General features: G+C 56.1%; 1 protein-coding gene across 1 annotated transcript; it reads left to right on the top strand.

The window, feature by feature from the left end:
- Positions 1-249: 249 nt before the first annotated feature.
- Positions 250-15,479, top strand: ALOX12B (arachidonate 12-lipoxygenase, 12R type). The gene is made up of 15 exons (XM_511864.7): positions 250-929; positions 1,980-2,184; positions 6,995-7,076; positions 7,206-7,298; positions 7,402-7,524; positions 7,844-7,947; positions 8,241-8,413; positions 8,643-8,786; positions 10,957-11,160; positions 11,407-11,493; positions 11,806-11,975; positions 12,434-12,555; positions 14,394-14,494; positions 14,833-15,003; positions 15,201-15,479. Exons 1-15 carry the CDS (start codon positions 783-785, stop codon positions 15,378-15,380), a joined length of 2,106 nt encoding a protein of 701 aa, XP_511864.4. The 5' UTR covers positions 250-782; the 3' UTR covers positions 15,381-15,479.
- The last annotated feature ends 361 nt before the right edge of the window (positions 15,480-15,840 follow it).

Below are 15,840 nucleotides of genomic sequence, written 5' to 3' on the forward strand. Positions count from 1 at the left end.
CCCGCAGCATCTTCAGGCCTTTCTGCACCCATGTGGTCCCCGAGCCCTAGCTTCAACACCTCCCACCCTTCCAGTCACAGACTCTGGGCCCTGGGGCAGAAGGACAGGCCAGCTTTCTCACTGTGGCCACTACCTGTCCCATTTCCCAGAGAGGAATGGCCTGGAGGCTGGCCAGCTGTGCTGCAACTTAGTGCCCCTCCCCCTCCCCTCCCCCGCCCACCAGTGGCCTCAGAACCAATGCAAGTCACTCACTGCCCATGGCCCTGCTTAGTAGGGGTGCCTGGCACTGTAGCCAATGGGGACTGGCAGGAGGAAGGAGCTTATTAGTCTGATAAAGATCTGGGGACTACACCCTGCCCCCTCCCGCAACTTCCCTAGGGCCCTGGCTCAGGCTGGACTGGCTCCCCCACCCTGAAGGCGCCTTCATCCACGGCATCTTCCATCCGCCCTTTCAGAGGCAGGCCCAGTGCCCTGCCTGCTCTTCCTCCCCACCAGCTCCCAGAAGGCTCGGAGCCCAGACACCTGCTCACTCACCACCAGCTGGGCTCCGCCTGGGCCTGCCCGGCACGCACCCCGGCCACCAAGGGCAGCAGCTTTTCCAGAATTTGGCTGGCAGGCCCAGTCACCCCACCTCGCCACCTCGCCACCTCACCTCTGCACCTCGGAGGCCAGCCCTGTCCACTCCACTCTGTGCCTGGCTTCTCTTGCCTGCCTTGGGCCTTCGTGTGGCCCCTCCACGGTGTCTGGGACTGAGTGCCCCTCTTGCCTCCTGAAGAGCAGCCATGGCCACCTACAAAGTCAGGGTGGCCACAGGCACCGACCTCTTGTCGGGAACACGGGACTCCATCTCACTGACCATTGTGGGGACACAAGGAGAGAGCCATAAGCAGCTGCTGAACCACTTTGGGAGAGACTTTGCAACTGGGGCGGTAAGAGTGTGTGTGTGTGTGTGTGTCTGTGTGTCTGTGTGTGTCTGTGTGTGTCTGTGTGTCTTTGTGGCCCCGGGAGGGGTGAAGGTGCGCAGGGGGAGCCAGGTGAGCTGAGCTTGGCGAGGAGAGGCTGGAGAGCTGAGGCACAGCTCCGAAGGCAGTGGGCTCCCCGGTGGCTCTACACGCCTTGTCCAGAGCTGGCTTCCAGCCCTCGCCCATGTCCCAGATCTCTGGGCCATCCTTCTCCATCCTGCTCCTTCATCTCTAACCCTTTCAGGCATTCCTCATCTCCCTCCCCATCCTTTTCTTCTCTCTCCCTCTTCCTCAGCCCTCTCTCCCTGTCTCTGCCTATCCTGCATCTCTCTTTTCTCAATCCTTTCCACCTGCTTTCCTTCCCCTTTGCTCTCCTCCCCTTTCTGTCTTACCCCCTCTCCCGCATCCCTCTCTCTTCCATTCTCAGTCACTCTTCCTAATTCAGCTGCCTCCTAACTGTCTCACATTTGCACTGGATTCTCTGTGACTTAAAATGGCATCAGACCAGCCTGTCTAGTGGAAGGCACGCTTTGCAGGCCCTCAGACCTGATTTTGAGTCAGACCCAGCCACCTGCTGCTAGGCGACCTTAATAGGTCACTCTATCTATGTGGCCATTCTGAATATCTGCATCTTCATTGATGAATGGGAGAAGGGGCTGGCTGGGCCTCTCCCCACTCGAAAACTGTAGAGTGGTACCCAAGTCCTCAGGGGTCTGAAGGGTTCCTGCAACCTCAGGTGCCTGGAGAGGGGAGTGGGAGAAGACAGGAGCTGGGGATGGAGAGAAGGAGGGGCTGGAGTCCTACACAGCCCTGGGTAGAGGAATCCAGTAGGAGACCCCCAAGCTGGAGAAGTCAGAAGGAAGCTCAATGATCAGGTCAATATCCTGTCCCTCCGTCAGTCCAGGGAGGTGAGCATTGCCCAGCATGAGCAGCGCCTGGGTGAGGGGCCAGAGGGGTGGGCGGCCTGGGAGCCAGGGTGAAGTCCTGCCCGCTCAGCCAGGCTTGCATCCTGCCTAGGTGGACCAGTACACCGTGCAGTGCCCTCAGGACCTGGGTGAGCTCATCATCATCCGCCTGCACAAAGAGCGGTACTCCTTCTTCCCCAAGGACCCTTGGTACTGCAACTATGTGCAGATCTGTGCCCCCAACGGCCGTATCTACCACTTCCCCGCCTACCAGTGGATGGATGGCTACGAGACCCTGGCACTCCGGGAGGCCACAGGTAAGCCCTCATCACCCTGCTCCATCCTATGGCCGTGAGGCCTCTAGCTCCAGCCTGCTACCCTGGCATGGCACCCAGGCTCCCATCAAGCCAGAGGGGGGCCCAGCCCCACCAGGGACTCCTGGGCTCTCCTGCCACTGTCACACATTTCCCTCAGTCAGTGCTGCTGCCCTGAGCTCAGCTTGGGGCTGCACACTGGAGGAAGAGAGGTGCCTGAGGCCCAGCGGCTACCCTCAGCATCCCCATCTGGCAGCAGACAGCATTCCCAGAGTGCGCTCCCCGCTACATCTCCAGTCTTCCCTGACTCCTATAAGATGCCCGGCCACGTTAAAAAGACCCCTTGTGATGCTAAGTACAGGCTCAGGACTCTCACAGGAGGCCTATTTATGATGCCAATCATATGCGCTCCAGAAAGACACCCTGTTACTCCAGCAGGATTCTGTTACTATAACAGGATGCCCCATTATTCCAACCAGCACGTTGCTATCCCATTTAGAAGCCCTTTGAGTTCAACAGGTCTCCATGGTGCTGTGGTCTTATAATTATGACGCCCTAGCTTTCTTTTTTTGAGACGGAGTTTCACTCTTGTTGCCCAGGCTGGAGTGCAATGGCACGATCTCGGCTCACTGCAACCTCCACCTCCCAGGTTCAAGCGATTCTCCTGCCTCAGCCTCCTGATGCTAATTTTTGCATTTTTAGTAGAGACGGGGTTTCACCTTGTTGGCCAGGCTGGTCTCAAACTCCTGAACTCAGGTGATCTGCCTGCCTCAGCCTCCCAAAGTGCTAGCATTACAGGCATGAGCCCCAGTTTTCTAATTGAGCATTTTTTAGACTGATGGGATGTTCTATTGCTCCAAAGGACTCCCTATTTTCCCAACAGGATACCATATTTCTCTAACAAGATGCACTGTTACTCCAAAAGGCCCCCCTTAATCCAGTAAGGATCTATCTAATAGAGGCCCTGTTATTCAGATAGACTGTCAGGGTTTCTCCAAGGTTAAGGCTGGCTAAGGCTGCCCAGTGGTTTTTCCAGTTGCTTGGTTACTCCCATGGGAGAGACATAGGACCTGAGTGGCTGAGCTCCTTGCACCCACCCCTGCCAGAGCCCCTTGTGTGGTGGGCTGGGGTCAGCTTCCTAATTTGTGGTGCTGCATGAGGACTGGGGGCCTGTCCTCTCTTATCTCCCAGTTCCACCACCTGAGTGTCTGTTGGCTTCCCTTGAGGCGAATGGGAGGGAAAGGCTGAGCTGAGGACACCCAGGGCCCGAAGCCCCATCCTCCCTGCAGCTGACTACCTCTCTTCGGTTTCTCATTGCCCTGTGCTAGAATCTTCCCTCAGGATTGGGGTACAGGGCCTGAGCTGGGGAAAGGAAAGGCGAGGAAAGCCTGGGAGATGGTGAGCATGCCAAGGGGAGGGTCTCACTGGGGACACAGAGCATCTTCCTGAGTGACAGGTCTGGGTGACATGGAAGCAGGGGACAGGCAGGGTGACGCTGGTGGCCAGGCAGGAATGGGGTTGGGTGGGGCCGCTGCCATGCAACAGGACAGGGAGACTTGAGTCACCCATAGGGCCCTCAAAGGAGTGAGGCTTCCGCCCTGGGGATGAAAACGAGCTGGGTCTCTGGGTTGCACAACTCCAGGGAGCACTGTTCATCCAGAATACAACATGAGCTGAGGCAGGTGGAGGAGGGAGAGGGTGGTGAGGTAAGGGACTTGAGGGGAAATGATGGGCTGCAGTGGTAGGCACAGGCCAGCCTGGGGACTACCAGCCAGGGTGCTGGAGAAAGACGGACCTGGACTTAGGTCTCAGTTCTTCCGCTGACTAGCTGGACATTTGGGCATATTTCCAAATTCTTTTTTTTTTGAGATGGAGTCTCGCTCTGTCGCCCTGGAGTGCAGTGGCGCAATCTCGGCTCACTGCAACCTCCACCTTCCAGGTTCAAGTGATTCTCCTGCCTCAGCCTCCTGAGTAGCTGGGACTACAGGCGTGTGCCACCATGCCTGGCTAATTTTTTGTATTTTTAGTACAGACGGGGTTTCACCGTGTTAGCCAAGATGGTTTCGATCTCCTGACCTTGTGATCTGCCTGCCTTGGCCTCCCAAAGTGCTGGGATTACAGGTGTGAGCCACCGCACCCGGCCACATTTCCAAATTCTTCTAAGCCTTGGTGCCCTCATCTGTAAAATGGAGATAACAACAGAACCTACTTCACAGGGTGGATGTGAGAATCCAATAAGATGACATCTGAACGGAGTTGTTTTTTTTTTTTTTGAGACAGAGTCTCGCTCCGTCACCCAGGCGGGAGTGCAGTGGCGTGATCTCAGCTCATTGCAACCTCTGCTTCCTGGGTTCAAGCGATTTTCCTGCTTCAGCCTCCAGAGTAGCTGGGATTACAGGCGTGCAACACCACACCCAGCTAATTTTTGTATTTTTAGTGGAGATGGGGTTTCATCATGTTGGTCAGGCTGGTCTTGAATTCCTGACCTCATGATCCACCTGCCTTGGCCGTCCAAAGTGCTGGGATTACAGGCGTGAACCACCGCACCTGGCCTGAACAGAATTTTAAAAGGCTTAACAACTGTTGGTGGTCAGAAGCAGCCCGCTACGGGGCAAATCCAGCCTTGTCCCCACGTAATACATAATAGTGACTGTTTCTCCTTGTAAAATGGGCATGGGGATACAGTCCTTTAGCTGAAACTGTTGATTCCAGGGGTGTTTTGAAATTCGGATTTTATTGAGAAGCTACATACACATGTATCTGTACACATGTGTGTATGTTTATATAAAATATGTATATGTATACATACATATCTTCATCTATAAATCTATATCACACACATACCCCATATATTATGTGCTATATCTACCACAGGGCACCCCAATCAAATATACTAACACTTCCCAGTAAAAACTATGGATAGTTAGACCCAGTGAGTTAAATAAAGATTGTATATAGCCTCAGGGAGATTCACAGCAGGCTTTGTCAACCAATGAATTTGTTGTGGAACAAACAGACAAACTTGATTTCCACAGCTTTCTGTACTTTGCAGTTGTGAAGAAGGGGTCACCAGCCTATAGTAATAGTCACCTGCCTCATAGGGTGCTTCTTAGGCTTAGATTAATAAAAGTAAAGTGTCTACAAAGTGCCTGGTGTTGGGGACCAGCCTCAACACCACCTGTAGTGTACCCAAAGTCCGGTGGTGACGAAGGAATGAGAAGAGACAGGTTAAGAGTGCAAAAAGAGTGGTGGCCAGGGAGGCAGTTGCAAAATGGAGGCTGCAAAAGGCCCAGAGTTCTGGTCTCCACACTATTTACTGAGTACAGTCACTTAGATCTAAGAAGCAGATGTTCAGGGCGAAACACTGAAAGGGAGGCAGTGCGTCACAGGCATAATCTATAGCAATAGCGGTTTAAACGAATCTCCTTTGTGCTCAAACAGCACATCTTTAACTTATTGGAGAGCAGCTAGTGGGAACAGGCTTAACTAGGAGCCTGTGCGTCTGTCCACATTCCAGGTTTCAAAGGAGTGTCTTTCTCCTTGAACACAGTATTTATAGATAAGACAGCAGGTTAACGCTCAGAGCATGGGAACATAATGGCGATAAGAACGCTTTCCTCCTCAGAGGCCTTTTGTGACTTTCCACAGCTTACTGTCACATATTTTTATGGCCAGTTTATACAGGCACCCCACAAGCCCTTTTCCCAATACCTGGGACCTAGTAAGTGCTAAACAACCGTCAGTTATTAATATTTCAGTGGTATATACCCAAAGGAAAAGAAATCAACATATCAAAAAGATGCCTTATTTATTGTGGCGCTATTCACACTAGCAAAGATATGGAATCACCCTAAGTGCCCTAATGGATGACTGGATAAAGAAAATGTGGTATATATACACAGTGGAATACTATTCAGTCATGAAAAAATGAAATCATGTCATTTGCAGCAACATGGATGGAACTAGAAGTCATTATCTTAAGTGAAACAAGCCAGACCAGAAAGTCAAATACCGAATGTTCTCACCCATAAATGGGTGTTAAAAAATGTGTACACATGGGCCAGGTGTGGTGGCTCACACCTATAATCCCAGCACTTTGGGAGGCAGAGGCGGGCAGGTGACCTGAGGTCAGGAGTTCGAGACCACCCTGGACAACATGGCGAAACCACGTGTCTACTAAAAATACAAAAAGTAGCCGGGCATGGTGGCAGGCACCTGTAATCCCACCTACTCCGGACACTGAGGCAGCAGAATCGCTTGAACCCAGGAGGCAGAGGTTGCAGTGAGCCGAGATCATGCCATTGCATTCCAGGCTGGGTGACGAGAACGAGACTCCATTAAAAAAAAAATGTGTACACATGGACATAGCAAAACAATAGACAATGGAGACTCCCAAGGGTGAGAGGATGGGAGGGGGTGGATGATGAGAAATTACTTAATGGGTACAATATACTTTATTTGGGTGATGGGTAACCTAAAGCCCTAACTTGGCCACTATGCATGTAACAACATTGCTCTTGTACTCCATGAATTTATAGAAATAAAAAATATTTCAGAGGGTCTAGAGGAGGGACTTTTTGCAGCAGCAGAGCTTAGCTTGACAGTAGAGCAAGAGGAAAGAGGGTGGGTCCGTGATTCTTTTATCTGATATTTCCGGACAGGACGCACCTTCACTCTCCCAAGGTGAGCCTTCCCACTCCTTGGTCATGGGCCCCCCCAGAGCCGACCTGGGGCACAGAAGCTGAACTCCTGCTTCCTGAAGTGGGCAGGGGCAAGGGTCAGCCCTTGAGTCCGCTCCTTGTTCTCCCTACAGGAAAGACAACAGCCGATGACTCGCTCCCCGTCCTCCTGGAGCACAGAAAAGAGGAGATCAGAGCCAAGCAGGACTTCTACCAGTGAGGGGGCGGGTGGCAGAGTCTGGGCGCCCGGCAGGGGTCCAGGGAGGTGGGGGGCAGTGATGGCTCTGGTCCTTTGCCCTGGGGTGGTGCACGGGCATGAGGGTGACATCTCGGTTTCCCTTGCAGCTGGCGAGTCTTTCTTCCTGGCCTGCCCAGCTATGTGCACATTCCCAGTTACCGCCCTCCGGTGCGGAGGCATCGCAACCCCAACCGGCCTGAGTAAGGACCCGAAGCTGTGCTGCGCCCCGCCCATGGTTTTCCCCTGGGCGCCTGCCTCCTCCCCGCCCCCTGGATCCCAGTTGCCCTGCGCTTCTCCCCACAGGTGGAATGGCTATATTCCGGGATTCCCAATTCTCATCAACTTTAAGGCCACCAAGTTCCTGAACTTAAATCTCCGCTACTCCTTCCTCAAGACGGCCTCCTTCTTCGTCCGCCTGGGGCCCATGTGAGTGCGTGTGAGTGACGGGAGAACGAGGGCTCCTGCAAGGACTTTCCCTCTCCCCCAACCTTGGCGGCCTCCAAGACAGCCCCAGAGGTTGGAATGGCCAGGAAGGCAGAGGGAGCTGAAACCCAGACCCAGAAAACCTGAGACATGATCCCAGAGACCTAGAGATGCAAAGATCTTGAGACATGGGACCCAGAGACTTTGCGACGCACAGACCCTGAGACCCAGAGATCTAAGTGGATGGGGCGGCCCCGCCACCTGCCCCAGCCGGCGCTTGGCAGCCCCTCTGAAAGCCTCTTCCTGGAATCCCATCTCCTAGGGCACTGGCTTTCAAAGTCCGCGGCCTGTTGGACTGCAAACATTCGTGGAAGAGGCTGAAGGACATTAGGAAAATTTTCCCTGGCAAGAAATCTGTCGTCTCCGGTATGGAATGGGGCGTCCAGGATCGAGCAGGGGGAGCCAGGCGGTCTCCGGCGTGCTAGGCAGGCCCCCCACTTCGGGGCAGTGGGACGGGAGAGGCAGCGAGGCGCGCGCGCGCCCTCTGGCGGCTTCTTGGAAAATGTCGCCCCGGGCTCCTCCGGCCGCTCAGCGCGAGGCTGGGGGCCTCGTTTTCCTCCCCGACTCCTCTCGGTGCCCACAGTCTTCTTCTGTCCCATGCCTCTCCGTCCCCGAGGGGGGCCGGGCCGCCTTGTGACGCCCTCGCGCCGTCCTCGCAGAGTACGTGGCCGAGCACTGGGCAGAGGACACCTTCTTTGGGTACCAGTACCTCAACGGCGTCAACCCCGGCCTGATCCGCCGCTGCACGCGGATCCCAGACAAGTTCCCCGTCACAGACGACATGGTGGCTCCGTTCCTGGGCGAGGGAACGTGCTTGCAAGCGGAGCTGGAGGTGAGGCCCGCTCCGGCGGAGACCCCGGCCCTCCTCCCGGCCTCCCTCGCCGGCATCCCCGTCTCTCCCCACCTCCGGCGCCCGCGCCAGTCCCAGGCAAGCCCGCACCCCGCGTCCCTGTCCCCGTCGCACCCCTGCCCCTAGTCGCCAGCGCCCTGTGCACCTGCGGCGCGGGTCACGGGCTTCCCGTGTGGGTGCCTACTTGCCACCCATCGCGGCTCCCCTCCAGAAGGGGAACATTTACCTGGCCGACTACCGCATCATGGAGGGCATCCCCACCGTGGAGCTCAGCGGCCGGAAGCAGCACCACTGCGCCCCCCTCTGCCTGCTGCACTTCGGACCCGAGGGCAAGATGATGCCCATCGCCATCCAGGTGCCTGGGCTGCAGGCGGCGCTGCCGCTGAGCCTCTGTGTGCGCGAATGTTCCTCCGAGTGTGCGCGCGCTTATGTGAGCGTGTGGACCTGTATTCAGCCGTCTCTCGTTATCCTTAAGAGATTGGTTCCAGGACCTCCCCGGGATGCCAAAATCTGCAGATGCTCAAGTTTCTTATATAAAATGTCCCAGTATTGCCGGACGCGGTGGCTCACGCCTGTAATCCCAGCACTTTGGGAGGCCGAGGCGGGCGGATCACGAGGTCAGGAGATCAAGACCATCCTGGCTAACACGGTGAAACCCCGTCTCTACTAAAAATACAAAAATTTAGCCGGGCGTGGTGGCGGGCGCCTGTAGTCCCAGCTACTCGGGAGGCTGAGGCAGGAGAATGGCGTGAACCCAGGAAGCGGAGCTTGCAGTGAGCCTAGATCATGCCACTGCATGTCGCTCTGGGCGACAGAGCGAGACTCCATCTCAAAAAAAAAAAAAAAAAGTCCCAGTATTTACATATAACTTACACACATCTTCTTGTGTGTTGGGATCACAGGCGTGAGCCACCGCGTCCAGCCTGGGCACATTTTTCTAGTTCATACAAAAACCCGGTATGGGCTGGGAGCAGCTCAGGTTTGTATGCCCGAATAGGCTTAGGTGGAGATGCACCTTGCAAGGCTCAAGGACCGCCTTGGCAGTTCCCCGCCTCTCACCTGCTTGCTGTCTTGGTCCCCTGAGGTACAGAAGTACAAAGTGCGCGGCTCAGCGGAGCTGGGTGAGCTCTTGCTGCTGCGTGTACACAAGGAGCGCTACGCTTTCTTCCATGTTGCACTTCTGGGCTCAAGCGATTCTCCCGCCTCAGCCTCCCAAAGTACTGGGACTACAGGCGTGAGCCACCTCGCCCGGCCCTCTTGTGTATTTTCAATCCTCTCTAGGCCCGCTCTCTAGGCCCGGTGTGGTGGCTCACGCCTGTAATCCCAGCACTTTGGGAGGCCGAGGTGGGCAGATTACCTGAGGTCAGGAGCTCAAGACCAGCTTGGCCAACATGGGGAAACCCCATCTTTACTAAAACTACAAAAATTAGCTGGGCATGGTGGGGGGCGGCGCCTGTAGTCCCAGATATTCAGGAGGCTGAGGCAGGAGAATCTCTTGAACCCAGGAGGCAGAGGTTGCAGTGAGCAGACATCGTGCCACTGCACTCCAGCCTGGTGACAGAGCAAGACTCCTTCTCAAAAAAAAAATAAATAAATAAATAAAATGAAATAAAATAGATCCTTTCTGGATTTCTTATAGTATCCAATACAATACAATGTAAATGCTATGTAGATAGTTGTTACACTGTATTGTTTAGGGAATGACAAGGGAAAAAAGTCTGTACACGTTCAGCAGAGACACTTTTTTTCCCAGAATATTTTCCATCTGTTGCTGGTGGAATCCACTGGTGTGGAACCCATGGATACGGAGGGCCAGCTGTACTTGTATGCCCCTATGTGTGTGCATCTGTGAGTGTGTGCATGTATATGTGTCTGTGGGGTGTGCTTGTCTCTTTGACTTCATCCATCCATCCACCTGGAAAACCAATCCCTGAAGGGGGTCAGGTCCCTACTGGAAATACTGAGATAATTAGACTTAGCCTCTGCCTTGGGAATCTGGTCTGGCAGAGGAAGGAACTGGGTGTTTCCTTCCCAGAGGTCCCCCCAAGGGTCATGTGCAAGTTAGAAAGAGGCTCCCTCTGGGGGGATGGGCCAGAGCCCCAGAGCCTGATGCTCCTGGCTCCTTAATGGAATAGCGTAGGCTGATTTCAGTGATCTGCCTGCCCCCTGAGGGGCTAGGAATCCTTGTGCAGTGCACAACCTGCGCACCTGAATGTGGTGGAGGTGTGGCTGAAGTAAGGAAGTCTTGCCAGAGGAGGCAGCTTGTGAGATGGTTCTTGAAGAATAAGTGGGAGCTGCCAGGTAGAGACAGGGGCAAGAGGAAGGTACTGCAGTTGAGCAGAGGGAACAGCAAGATCAAATGTGGGGAGGGAGGAAAGGCCCAGGGGTGCTCAGGGGACCAGTGGGAGCGGAGCTTAGGAGTGTTTTCACCTTCTCATACTCCCTTCTGCCTCCTTCCTGCGGTGGGGCCTTTATGTGTGTGGGTCTCTGCCCTCACCTAACCCTTTCTCTTTCACCACCCCTAGCTCAGCCAGACCCCTGGGCCAGATTGCCCCATCTTCCTGCCCAGTGATTCTGAGTGGGACTGGCTGCTAGCCAAGACGTGGGTACGCTATGCGGAGTTCTACAGCCACGAGGCCATCGCCCACCTGCTGGAGACCCACCTCATTGCCGAGGCCTTCTGCCTGGCCTTGCTGAGGAACCTGCCCATGTGCCACCCCCTCTACAAGGTATGGGCTTGGGAGAAGGAGCCTCCCCCGGGCATCATGGCCCTCACCTGGCCTCCGAAAACCCCCAGGCCCACTGAGCAGTCAGAGAGACTCCAGTCAGCCTGGGGGGCATCTGGGGACCACAAGAGAGGGCTTGGCATAGGGACTTCCCAGAGTGAGCAGATCTGATGTTACAGAAATGGGGAGCTGAGCTCTTTTGGGGGCCACTTCAGCCCTCTCTCTTCATCCTCCTTGCTCTCCCCACAGCTCCTCATCCCCCATACCCGATACACCGTCCAGATCAACAGCATTGGCCGGGCCGTTCTCCTCAATGAGGGGGGGCTCTCTGCCAAGGTAAGACTTCTGCCCCCAACCCCAACGAGACATTTGTTTTCCTCTGGCCTTTGCAGTTAGATGAAGAGGAGGACTTCCCATTTGCCTTTGGGTCATCATGAGGGGGCATGAAGGGAGGGAGCTGGATGAAGTTGGTTCTCCTGTCTAGAAAGGAGCAGAGGCAGGGCTGGTGTGCTGGCCCGGAGCAGGATTGTTCCTGGAGGTGGGGTGGGCTGGGTCAGGGGTTACAGGGGCACTTACAGGGATCCTAGAGGACCTGAAGGGGTGCCAGGGATGCCTGTCCGGCTCCAGGATCTGCCTCCTCCCTCACAGGGCATGTCCCTGGGCGTGGAAGGCTTTGCTGGGGTGATGGTACGGGCTCTGTCGGAGCTCACCTATGACAGCCTCTACCTCCCCAATGACTTTGTGGAGCGTGGGGTCCAGGACCTGCCTGGATATTACTACCGCGATGACAGCTTGGCGGTGTGGAATGCACTGGAGAAGTGAGCTCAGGACAGCAGTGGGTGGCTCTCAGGGTGGACACCCTGGGATGTTGGAGAGGGTGTGGGGAGCTTCTAGAGAACTGAGTGTGGGTCTGGTGTCATCCAGGGGCTTGGCCTTGGGGAAGGGGCCTGGGGTCTGTGTGTCCATCACACCTACACCCTCAGCCCAGCAGGCCCCTTCCTTGCTTGGGTCCCCAGCCCACCTTTGCTGGCCAAATCGCTTCTGGGATCTGAGATGCCTGTAGGCCTTGCCCATCCCTTATAAGGGAGTGCTCTGGGTGTGTTCTGACCTTGCCAAGCCATCCTCTCCACTTCTGCCCCACAGGACTTGCCCTCCCACAGGCCTGGGGCAGCTCTGGGGCCAACTGAGGTCAGGGCACCCTGGGGGAGGTGGGAGAAGCCTGGCTGAGGAGTGGGAGGGGAGGAGGATCCAAACTGAGGCCCTGTCCCCTGGTCAGGTATGTGACGGAGATCATCACCTATTATTACCCGAGTGACGCAGCTGTGGAGGGTGATCCGGAATTGCAGTCCTGGGTGCAGGAAATATTTAAAGAGTGCCTCCTGGGGCGGGAGAGCTCAGGTATGGGCCTGGACACCTGGGCAATCAGGGGGAGCTGGGACTGAGGGGCAGCCCCCAGGCAGGTCTGCTAGGGCCCTCCTGGGCTGGATCAGAACATATTTTATTGTAGACTGAAGGAGACCAAATTGCTGCCCTAGGATTTTGACAGGCTCTTCTCTGGCCCCTGGAGCAGTGGCATCTCAGAGAGGTTGGGGAAGAAAACGTGGCTGGCAATGGGTCCCTGTCTGAGATTAGGGGCTGTGGGTCATCTCTGCAGAGATCTGGAGGGGTCCCAGCCCCACCCCAGAAACAAATCTTTGTGGACTGTGAAATGGGGTATGAGCTCCAACGGGAAGGGGCAGGAGGCCAGGGAGCTGGCAGCTCCAGGAGAGGGGTGAAAGCGCCCTGAGGTCCCGCCACCTGGGTACACACTCAACAAATATCCAGTGAGCATCCACAATGCAACACTGTGCTGGTTATTGAGGAGGCAAAAGGGAAAAAGACAGGTGGTGAAGGTGCCTGCCTTCAAGGAGTTCACAGTCTGGGGTGGCAGGTACTTCCCTAAAGTAAGTTGTGGGGAAGCCCAGGGAAGGCGCCTAACCCACTTTGGGAAGGGGTAGTGGAGAGAAGACAGGGCAGGAGCAGCAAGCTAAGATCTAGCTGAAATCTAACTTCTTGGCTAACATCTAGCTAAGATCTGCAGGATGGAGAGGTTAGCCTCGAGATGACTGAGGATGGGGACGGAGAGTTCCGCATGGGAGCAGTATGTGGAAAGTCGAGAAAGCCAGAGAGAGCATAGGGAGTTCCAGGAGCTGCTTACTGTAATCACGTTCTCTGCAACTGGAGCTTAGCGTGGGACGTGGGGAGGTTCCCAATGGGCTGAGGCTGAGGCCGTGAGCCACGGCCAGGCTGCACAGCCTGGTTAAGGGCCAGAGGGATCCAGGGAGGGTTTTGCAAGGAGATCAGACTTGTATGCTAGAATATCAGGCTGCACTGGCAGTCAGGAGACAGTTAGGGAAGCTGTTGTGGTGTCCAGGAGGGAAGACTGGGGACCTGACTAGGGTAAGGGCTGTGGGGATGCCACAGAGAATTCCAGAGCTAGAAATGACAGGACTGGGTGATGGTTTGAGTTTGGTGGTGAGGGGAGGGGGAGGGGAGGGAGGGGCCAAGGGCGACTCCACGTTTCAGACTTTTGCAACTGGATACGTGATGTAGGTCATCCATTGAGCTGGGGGCTAAAAGGAGGAGCGGTTAGGGAGGAAGATGATGGGTCTGGTTTGAATATGTGGGACTTTTGGAACCTGAGATCACCATGGCAACCAGGACACACCGGACAACAGGAAAGAGAAGCAACCTGAGGTTCACACGGGACAACAGGAAAGGGAAGCCAGCAGCTTGGTAGGGAAGATGTGTGGGACTGAGAAATCCATCTGGAGTGGGCACAGAGTCTGGAAGGAGGTGATGGGAGGGAGTGGAGAGGGGGCGCTGGGTTGAGTCGGGGCAGGACTCTTCCGAAGGAACCCAGGAAAGCCTCCTGCCTCTCCCAACATCCCCAGGTCTGGGACCAGAGTGGCATCCCCAGGGAAACTGGAAGAGAGATCTGAGGGCCACTGGTTAGGCAGGGGCCAGGAGCAGCCCTGGAGGACTTCTGGCCAAGTCCTCCGTCCCCAGCCTTATGATCTGGGTTAGGGGAGATGGGGTTGCTGCCACAGGAGGGTCACGCAGGCAGGATGAGGGTACGGATGCGGCAGCTTGAAGCTTTTGCAAAACGGTGAGAGCGGGGCATGGTGGCGCCCTCTGCCGGGCAGCCAGTACCAGGGCACGACTGACGTCGCCTGGGCTTTTCCCCCGCCGGTCAGGCTTCCCTAGGTGCTTGCGAACCGTGCCTGAGCTGATCCGATATGTCACCATAGTCATCTACACCTGCTCTGCCAAGCACGCTGCTGTCAACACAGGCCAGGTACCGGCGGTCTCACCAGCCCAGGCCCAGCCCCAGGCTCAGACTTTCTAAATTTCGTCCATGCCCCAACCTCAAACCCAGCCTCAGCCATAATCCCTGGTCCAGCCTCAACTTGTTCCAGCTTCAACTCCAGTCCCAACGGAAACCGAGCCTCAGCCCCAACTCTCAGCCCCAGCCCCACACCCAGCCCCACCCCCAGTCTAACCAACCCAGCCCAGCCTCAGCGCCAAGGGCGGGGAGTCCATCTCAGCGACTAGAGGGCGGGTGGTCAGCACCTGGTGGAAGGAAACTCCTGAGGTACTCTTCCACCCAGACCCGCGCCTCTATCCCACCTCCAGATGGAGTTCACCGCCTGGATGCCCAACTTCCCAGCGTCCATGCGGAATCCACCGATTCAGACTAAGGGGCTGACCACTCTGGAGACCTTCATGGACACGTTGCCGGATGTGAAGACCACGTGCATCACGCTGCTGGTGCTCTGGACCCTCAGCCGAGAGCCTGACGACAGGGTGCGAGACGGGATGGGGGACTCTGAGCACAGGGAGGGGACCAGAAGCCGGGGATGGGGGAGGATAACTAGCGGCGTCAAGAGGGGAGCAGGGAGTGAGAGGCCACTGAAACCAAAGGGTGGAGGGGCCAGGGCCACCGGCAGGAGGAGGGGGTGCTGGCCGGCCCTGGTCCCAGCTGTCGAGCTCTCTGCCCGCAGCGGCCCCTGGGACACTTCCCGGACATTCACTTCGTGGAGGAGGCCCCGCGGAGGAGCATAGAGGCGTTCCGCCAGCGCCTGAACCAGATCTCACACGACATCCGCCAGCGCAACAAGTGCCTTCCCATCCCCTACTACTACCTGGACCCGGTGCTGATTGAGAACAGCATTTCTATTTAGGAGCGCGCTTCCCGTCTCTCCTCTCCCCATTCTGTGCCCTACTATTTTCAACAAAACAAAACAAAACAAACAAGCAAAAACCACAAAAACCTCAGAGACCAAAACACCAAACAAACAAAAAAACAAAAAACCTTCCTTTCCCTGGGTCTGGCTGTGAATGCGCGCGGCAAGTTACTGGGGCGCTGGCGGCAGGGCTGGCGCCGCGGGGTGCAGGTGCAGGCTGTGCGCGCCGCGCGCTCTCACCGCGATTCCGTTCTCTGCGGCCGCGGGGTTCAGGTAGGAGTAGGGCAGCGCCAGGCCCCGGCTCCACTCCAGGACGTCCGCCGAGATCTGGGCCAGGCGGCTCTGCCGCGGGGCCTTCTCGGTGAAGTGCTCCTCTGGGTAGGTGTCCAGGAGGGGAGACGGAAAGGCTGGGACCTTGGCCGGCTGCATTTTCAGCCCACAACGATTCTGTTCCATC

Source organism: Pan troglodytes, chromosome 19 (genome assembly GCF_028858775.2).
Source record: "Pan troglodytes isolate AG18354 chromosome 19, NHGRI_mPanTro3-v2.0_pri, whole genome shotgun sequence".
Lineage (NCBI taxonomy): Eukaryota > Metazoa > Chordata > Mammalia > Primates > Hominidae > Pan > Pan troglodytes.

What these genes read in the sequence shown, in the direction of transcription:
- ALOX12B (XM_511864.7), top strand. Translation starts at nt 783, where the DNA reads ATGGCCACCTACAAAGTCAGGGTGGCCACAGGCACCGACCTCTTGTCG. An exon ending in GCCAAGCAGGACTTCTACCA is followed by an intron (nt 7,077 to 7,205) that starts GTGAGGGGGCGG and finishes TTTCCCTTGCAG; the next exon opens with CTGGCGAGTCTTTCTTCCTG. An exon ending in TGATGCCCATCGCCATCCAG is followed by an intron (nt 8,787 to 10,956) that starts GTGCCTGGGCTG and finishes CACCACCCCTAG; the next exon opens with CTCAGCCAGACCCCTGGGCC.